The 8636-nt window shown below is 48.2% G+C and overlaps 1 protein-coding gene across 1 annotated transcript in view; it reads left to right on the top strand.

The window, feature by feature from the left end:
• CIB4 (calcium and integrin binding family member 4) overlaps positions 1-8636 on the top strand; it is a 51148-nt gene that overhangs the window by 9164 nt on the left and 33348 nt on the right. Inside the window, exon 3 of the mRNA XM_003787454.2 lies at positions 1148-1244. Within this exon, the coding sequence (XP_003787502.1) occupies positions 1148-1244 (97 nt within the window). The remainder of the gene's footprint in view (positions 1-1147; positions 1245-8636) is intronic.

Raw genomic sequence — 8636 nt, 5'->3', positions numbered from 1 at the left:
AGCACTCTGCATGCCACACACCTCGTGAGCATTTCAGAGGGATTCATTACCCCCACTGCAAAGATGAGGAGACTGAGGCTCTGGTGGATTCAGAGCCCTGTTCAAGGTCTCAGAACTGTTAAGTGGCAGAGTCAGGATTTGAACTTGGGTCTGTCTGGCTCTAGAGACAGTGTTTTAACCAGCCTGTGGTTGCCCCCACCACAAGTGCACGTGCCACACAGCACTTCATCTCCTTTACACTGAACGCTCTGAGAGCGGCATCGTTTTCCTTTATCCAGATGGTGGAACTAGGGCTCAGAAGTGTTGAGCAAGCCACCCGAGGTCACACAGCCCTGCCACAGGTCTCAGGCCATCAGGTCTCATCCTCTCTCTCCTCTCCACTGGCTGCCTTGGTCCTACAGACCCAAGAGCTTGCTTCTGGGCAGGGACTTTTGTCCAGCACAGAGTGAGGGGACAGCTTGTTCTCTTTGGCCTGGAGTGGAGCTTCCTCCTGTCCTCTTCCTCTCTGGGGTCACACAATCATTTCTGCCTCTGCTTGTCACTTACAAGCAAAATCCCCTGGTGTGATGTGGGGACCCACAGAAACATCGATGACAGGGACGATTAGGAAGACTGCTCAGTCCTCAATCTGCAGGAACCAGCTTGCTGCCAAGTGGCCTAGTGAGGCTCTGTGGTCTGCCGGCTGCAGGCAGCCGAGTTCTAATCCGGGCTCGCCCAGGCCCGCCAAGTGACCTCTTTTCTCTGGGCTGAGGGTGGAGCTGGGCAGATGGCCAGAGGTGGGGACCCTGGCTTCCCCGAAGCCCTGCTGGTTTCTCTATCTGTAGCTGAGGGACAGGACTTAGTGATGACAGAAGCCCTGTCCAGTCTGACATTCCACAACTACCACTCGTAGAGAATGTTCCAGGTGACCAAGCACGTCCACATACTTTTCCTTACCCCTGGCTCACCTCTGCAGCCCCTGTGGTGTGCCAGGCACACTGGAGTGCCCCAGGGATGTTTCTAGAAGGGTAGAGAGATGTATTACTGCCTTGTCCATGTCAGTCAATCCTGAGCCTCTTCCCCACAGAGACCCCTGTTCCCCTCAGGAGAGAGGCTTGTGGTCCCCTTTCCTAGCCTGTGTGGCCATGGCTCTTCTCTCTGTCCTCAGCATCCATGACACCTTCCTGAAGCTCTGCCCTCCTGGGAAGTACTACAAGGAGGCAACACTGACCATGGACCAGGTCCGCTCCCTGCCAGCCCTGCGGGTGAGTCCGGGGCGGTGGGTGGGTGAAGGCTGCGTTTCTGGCATCTGCTGAGGGGCTGTGGGAGGCCAGCCTCACTTCACTTAAGAGGCTCTTGAACCTCCGGGCAGGGGGCCTAGCGGCACCTGGCTCCCGAATGCTCCCCACCCGCTCTGCCCTCCCTCCCTCCTGCACCAGGCAGAAGGCCCCAGCTAGAGGCTCTCGCCCACCCTGCTGCTCACTGGGCCTGTGATCCTTTTGAACTTCAGCTTGTGGTCTGCCTGCCCTGTGGCTGTCTGACCCTCACCTCAGCAGCCTTCACACCAGCCATTTCTTTCTGCTCTCTGTTGGGCCTCAAAGTGGGCAAGTGGGAAGGCCCGGGGGAAGCCAGGATGCCGCCTCAGCCATCTACTCAGCCCCTCAGCCCTTCTCTTCTGCTAGGGCTGCCTCAGTGGACCCGGGCTTTTCCTGAGGGACTGAGAATTTTCTCCAATTCTTCCCTGAGAAGCCAGGAGGAGCAAGACTTAGAGCCTGGGCCTGTCCTCCCAACCTGCTTTATTCCATCTCCAGGTGTGACTGCAAGAAAGAAGGGCATTCGTGTTTCTGCTCTTGCTGTCCTCCCTCTCCTCATGTCTCCCTAAGTTTAGCCCTCCCTGACCTAGAGTTTCTTGTTAAACAGTGGGCTGAGCCACACACACCCACACCCTCACACACACACACACCCTGCCCTTGCTATGGGTGAGTGCTGTGTAACACACTTCAGTGGGTCTCAGTTTCCTCACCTGTAAAATGGACGCAGTGCTAGGGGAGGCTGGGAGTTTCCATGTTCTCTCTAAGGCCCCTGGCACTCTAATGGGCAGTGCAAAAGGTGTTGGAGCCCCCCCACCTCCCAAGTTATGTGAGACTTTGTCCCTGCTATGCAGAGCTCCTGCCCTGCCCTTGGGGGAGCCTAGATGAGCCCAGAGGTGCACAATAAAAAGACTCCACAATCACTCTTGAGATTTTAATTAAAATTTGTGCATCACATGGAAAGGCAATGTCAGGCTAACAAATCCTGGCCATGTCAGGCCATACTATTTTTCATTTGCATCTCTGCAGAGTAATGATTTGAGTTTATCATTGTGCAGTGAGTGCCCATCCTCATTTCTATGTAGAATAAGGTGGCCTCTCTTTGAGGACTGTGAGCACTGCCTAGAAGGGGCCTGAGGACCCCAGGAGGAGGGGGCTGGCTTGTGAGCGAGTGACATGGACAGGACGCACGTGTAGTCATTCAACCAGCAGCTACACAGCCTCTCCTAAGTAACAGGCCTTGTTAGGGCAGAGGTAGAGACAGAGAGAGAGTATAGGCTGGGGCTTGAAGTAGAGGCAGGAATTGGAGAAGATAAAAGAATGAGAAGGGGGTGGGCAGTGGGGTGAGGGAAGCTGGGAGAAGTTGGGGTCTTGGAAGCAAAAGAGGTAGAATCCTCAGGGCAGAAACGAAACAGGGGCCCCCCTGATACCCCCCCAGTACGCACACTCCCCTCTGTGCCTGGCCTACACTCACACATTTCCACACACAGCTACGCCCACCCCACATGCACACATGCGCACGCACACATGTTCTCCAGTACGCACATACAGCAGCTGGCGCTTCTCTCAGACCTAGACCATTGCCTAAGGGACCCCGGGCCAGGGATAGCACACAGGCTCAACTGAAGCTTTGTTCACCCCAGGGTGGGGGGCATGTCACTGGTCAGTCCTTGACTTTCCTATTAAAGCTTGAAAGAAACATAGAGACCACTTAGTTTAATCCCTGCCAAATGAGCCTCACCCTGATGGGGAAACTGAGGCCCCAAGAGAGAAACAACTTGTCCAAGGACATGTGATAGCTCTGGGGGAGTCAGGCAGGACTCCCCCCAATGCAGAGCCTCTACTTCTAATCAGGGCTTGGCTGAGTGCTGACCATGTGCCTGGGTCTGCCAAGGGCCCTGGAGATCCAAGGGGAGGACCTAGCCACAACCTGCCCTAGTGGGTGACATGGAGCACGTAGGTGAGATGTGACTCTAACACAACATCCTCCAGCAACAGGCTTGTCCCAGCAGGGCCTGGGGGCTCTGTTCTGAGCTCCAAAGGAGGATGCACCAGGCTAGGACCAGCAGGCCAGTCTCCACCCAGCACTATCACAGTCCATGTATGTTACATCTGCCCGTCCATAGATCAACATGAACACCTTGTGCTGGGTATGGGGCCCAGTGGGGTGAACTTTTATCCTCTGCACCCTTCTTCACGCCCTCCACCTACTCCTCTCTTCCATTTCAGAGGAGTCCAGTTGGTGTAAGAGTGCAGCGAGAGGTGACAAGATGGGGGGATAGATGGGGTGAGGCCCGCTCTTCCTAGGGGTGGCCCACGTCCATAGACCAGTCCGAGATCTTCCTCAGGGCTTGTTGGTTGGAGGGTGGCTGGGAAACCGGGTCTTGGGTCATGCAACTTTAATTTACTTTCCTTTTTTAATCTTTCTAACTGGTCATTATTTCATGTGTTATTCTATTTGTATAATCAGAGCCAATTCACTGTTGAAAAACTGGAAAACACAGAAAAGCAAAAATAAGATAAGAATCATCTATTACCGTATCTCAAGAGATGACTGCCATGGCCATTTTGGCTTATTTCCATCCAGACTTTTTTCTATGTATATATATAAATGTTTATTGGGATCTCTGGGACTTTTTTATATGTTGATTTTTCTCCCCCTACTTTGGTTTCTTTGTCACTTTTCCAACTGGTCTGCAACAGCCAGAACCATCTCATGAACTGAGGACCCTGATATACTGCCCCATGTAGAGAACTGGGCACCGAAGAACTGGATTCAAATTCACTGGCAAGCTGTGTGATCTTGGGCAAGTCACTTCACAAGAAGAATGATTAGAGTGGGAAGAAACTAACATCCCCAGCCAAAGATGAGTGGGTGGGAGTTGGAGGTCATGGCACCTGTTTTCTTGTAAGTGGAAGGCATCTTTTTGCTCCAAGTGGTCCCAGGTCCAAGTTCAGGTCCAAGGATAAGGCACAGGTTTCTCAACAATACAAGGCAACACTAAGTGTCAGAGAGAGCTATATACAGAGGGTATGAGCTCCTAGTCACTGAGAAGTGTTCAGGCATACTTAGGTGTCAGCAGGAGATTACAGGAGATTAGAATGGTGCTTTAGTTCCCTCCTCACCCTCTGAGGCTGTGATTAGGGCCCTAAGGCTTGGGCTTAGTCTCTTTTGTGTTGTGCTTTTACCACAGTATGTTCCAGACTTTTTATTCAAAAATACATTTTTTTTTTCTTTTTGAGGAGGGACTAGAGATGCCAACTTTCACTTTTGCCAAGTGAGGACATTTTTTTAAAAATGTCATCCATAATCACCATCATTTCATCTTTAAAAAATGTTAATTTTAAAGGAAAAATGTAAGAAGCATCTAATTGCAGAAGCAAGAATAGTTTTTGGCCATATACATCTCTTTGTGTCCTTATTTTTCTCCCTTTGTCACCTGTTGTCAAGAACTTTGTCACTGACCCATTCTTAGTCCTCATACTAGCTTTTGGGGATTTAGACCTAGGATTAAAGGGTCCTTCTGTGTCTTTCTGATCGTGGACAAAGTAGAAATCTTGCTTCTCAAAATGAGCAAGAAGAGGCTGGCTGGGAGGTGGGGCCGGTGTGCCTGTGTCCTTTGCAGCCTCAAGGACACAGTGGTGGTGTGACTCACATTGCCCAGAACTCGTCTCTGAAATAGGCTTTGAGCACTGGGCCCCAGGGAGGTCTGGGTATTGATATAATGAGGCACAAGGGCTTGAGTGGTCTGGGAAGGAAATTCTGTTTTCTTAACTTGGGTTTCGGTCATGGAAAAAGTGGGGTTGTTACTATCCGGAAGGGACTGCCCATCAGCAGAGAATAAAGCGAGAGAGTGTCCCAGGTAGCAGAGGGTAGCAGGACAGGCCTACTGACAACATGCCCTGCTAGGTCGGCATCCAGGGCCCTTTTTCCACTCAGAAGTTTCTGGGGTTTTTGTCTGCTGCTCCTCTTTGGTGTATTTGAAAGTAAATTAGCTGAATGTTTCTGTTCTTGTAAATAATGATCTTGCTTTCTGTAAACACGGATAAGTGTAGCATGGTGTGACTCGGGTTTCTAGTTTCCCAGATCTGTCTTTGTGTCCATAGGGATGGCCAGCAGTGGGGCCTACTCTCATGGTCTCGAGGTAGGTGTGGTGACCAGGGCCACCTTGCCACTCTGGCCTCTTCCCACCTCCCCAGTATAGGGCTCCTGCAGCCAGATGGCCTTTGCATAGCCCCACCCCGACTGCACTTTTCCCCCATCTGTCAAGCCCAGAGAGATCTGGAAACCTGCTGAGGTATAAGAAGGTATGAGTCAGGTATGACTGCTAAGGTTTCAGCTCCGTCTCAGTTCCTATCTATCCCCAATTTTTCTGAGCTTTTCTGAGCTCTGCGTATAGGCTGGTGCCTATCTGCCTAGAATAGCTTCCAAAGAACTTACTCCCAAGGCTGAAAAGCAGGGAAAAGTCCTATGTTTATTCAGCCTTTCAAGAAATCCTTAAATAGGAGGAGTAGGAATGGTAGTGTATTTTTTTAAATTTAATTTTTATTTTAATTAAAACCTTTTTTTTTTTTTTTAGTTTTTAAATTAAAATTATTTGTGCATGCCAAGAGCTAGGTTGCCTTATGAGGACTGCCCCTTTTCTCCTTCTCTAAGGCAGCAATTTTCAGGTCTTAGATGATTTTTTTGGTATTTACCTACATGTCTCTAAAGAGCACACCTGGATGTGCGTCACCCCCTCTGCAAAGCTCTGCCTTGCCTTTCCTCTAGGGAAGATGTTTAGCTCCTCCCCCTCTGCCATGCCCATCCTACACATCACTCCTCATTCCCCTGCCCTTCCAATATGGTTAGGTGATAATTTTGGGTAGATCAATATTCAGTTTTTTGCATTATTATGACTGCATATGCTATTCAGAGCTGAGTCATGAAATAAACTAGTTAATTTCCCTTTCTGCACTTTTTTGGTTTGTTTTTTCTTGGATATAATTATTGTTTTTTTAGTTGTCTATATACTTACCATTAAATCAACACCAAACCTCTGCCAATCTTCCAAACTTCCTCCAAGGCATTCAGAAGTGACAGGTTTTCTATACATTTTATTTTCTTAGCAAAATTTCTCTTGGATCCTTGTGAACCACTCTAATCTGGATTGGGTTGTCCGCCAGGCCTAGCACATGCTGCCATCCTGGGATCTCCTTTCACAATTTTATCAGATTGTTTTCACCTCTTCCTTGGATCTTGCATTTCCTGTTTTTAGCTCTTCATTTACTTACTTTGTTTTGGTGGAGCACATCCTCCAGTAGCTTTCTGATAAAGGGTGTATGGGGATACATGATTTGATAACTTACATATCAAAAATGTCTTTATTCTCCTCTTACAATTGATTGGGAGTTTAGATGGAATTAAAAATAGGTTGAATATTTTTTTTCTTCAGAATTTGGAAAGCATTTATTGCATTTTAGCTTTCACCATTGATACTGAGAAGTCCAAAGCCTTTCTGTTTCCCGATTTGTGTGTGTGTGTGTATGTGACTTTTTTTTTCTTTTGTAAACTTGTAGGCTCATCTCTTTGATTCCAGTATTCTGAAATTTCCACAATATATTTTTGGCATGGGTCCTATTCTCTGTGGGTAAGGAATGCAGAAGACCCATCATTCTGGGAACTTATGTCCTTTAATTCTGGGATTTTTTCCTTTAATTATTTCTTTGATAATTTTCTCCCTCTGTTTTCTTTGTTCTTTCTTGAACTCTGATATTCTGATGTTTTAAGTGTTAGAGATGATCCTTTATTTTTCATCTCTTCCTTCTTATTTTTCATCTTTGTCTCTTTGCTCTTCTTTCTGTGAGATTTCTTCAGCTTTATCTTGAATGCTAATTGGGATTTTTACTTCTGCCATTATGTGTTTAATTTTTAAAGGCTCATTTTTGTTCTCTGATCTTTTCTTTTTTTCATAGTATCCTTTTTTTCCTGGATACAATATCTTCTTTGATCTTTTCTTCAAGGCTCTTTTTCCTACTCACTTGTTTGGCTCCTTTGCTCCTATATCAGAGGGCTTTCTAGGATATCTGGTCATCATTTGCTCATAATTCAGAGTGGAAGGTGGTTGCTGAAAAGCCATTTCAAAGTTCAAGTTCCAGGGCAGGGTTTATTGACCAGGAGCATCCCTGGAGGGTGAGCTGAGGGGCGGTTTCTTGAGGATTCCCTAGGAAAGCTGAAATGAAGTTCTCCCCACAAGCTTCAGAGAGCTAAGCTGAGAAAGAGGACTGGTGTAATCTCAGAGCTCTGTGCAGGTATATGTATTTTCTCCCTGGTTCTCAATTGTGTCTGACTTCCCCACTGTGAAAGCTTCTGTCCAGAAAACAACCCTCCCCTCTTCTGCAGGAGCTATGAAGGGGCAGTCACCCCAGAGCACTGAGTGAGGAGGTGTCTAGAACTCCAACTACTTTTAGACACTTGCATCAACCCTCCTCTTAGTTGATGTCTGTTTCCAGCTCCACCGGGTGCTTCCAGTCCCAGAACCTACAGGGGATCCTGGGATGTAGAACAGGCTGGTGTCACCTTCCCCACTGCAGGCTAAGGGTCCTGCTTCTTCCTGTCTGCTGGTCACTCAACACCTGTCCATCTGCTTCCCACGTGTGTCTCTGTGTAACTGCTGCTTTCTTTCATGGTTGCTCTTTGTTTGTGCATCATGCCTCAAATCAATTCATCTACATTTGTTTTAGGGGGTATCAGGAGGGCATGAGTTTAGGCAAATTGTTCCATCAAACTGTCCTCTTTACCTGAGCGTAACACCTGTTTTTCTGACATACAGTAAAACGTTACAAAACTCCTCTCCTCATTGTTGCCCTCTCAGAATCTTCCACATACTCAGGCTCTGTCCCTGAAACTTTCCTCTCCCCTAAACTCTTCTCTTCTACTCTCCACTCTCAGACCCCCAAACACTCTACCTGGTTGGCGTCCTCAGAGCCCTATTCCTGTGCTATCCTTCCTGTGCCCACACTGGACGCCCTGCAGCCAGGCTGCTCAGAGCCTCCGTTGTCCCAGGAAGGACCCTGGGCAAAGGGTCCAGGGAAAGGTTGCCTCTGCCCTTTGATTTCATTACCAGGGATAAATGACCATGAGTATGAGATACTTTTGTGGGGACTGTCTGGTGAATAGAGACTTTTGCATCTGGTTCTCATCACCTTGTAAGAAGCTGTGACACATTTACTGAGAGTGGGGCACTGAACTGGGTGTTGGGGGTCATGGGGCCTCTTCTCAGGGAATTCTAGGTAAAGAACAGGAGACTCACAGCCATGGGGCTTTACAGAGCTCAGATTACTGACCCTAGTGACAGAAGCTGGGGC

This window comes from Otolemur garnettii, unplaced genomic scaffold (assembly GCF_000181295.1).
Source record: "Otolemur garnettii isolate 467f Iridium unplaced genomic scaffold, OtoGar3 scaffold00022, whole genome shotgun sequence".
NCBI lineage: Eukaryota > Metazoa > Chordata > Mammalia > Primates > Galagidae > Otolemur > Otolemur garnettii.
This window is presented reverse-complemented; position numbering and strand designations above follow the sequence as displayed.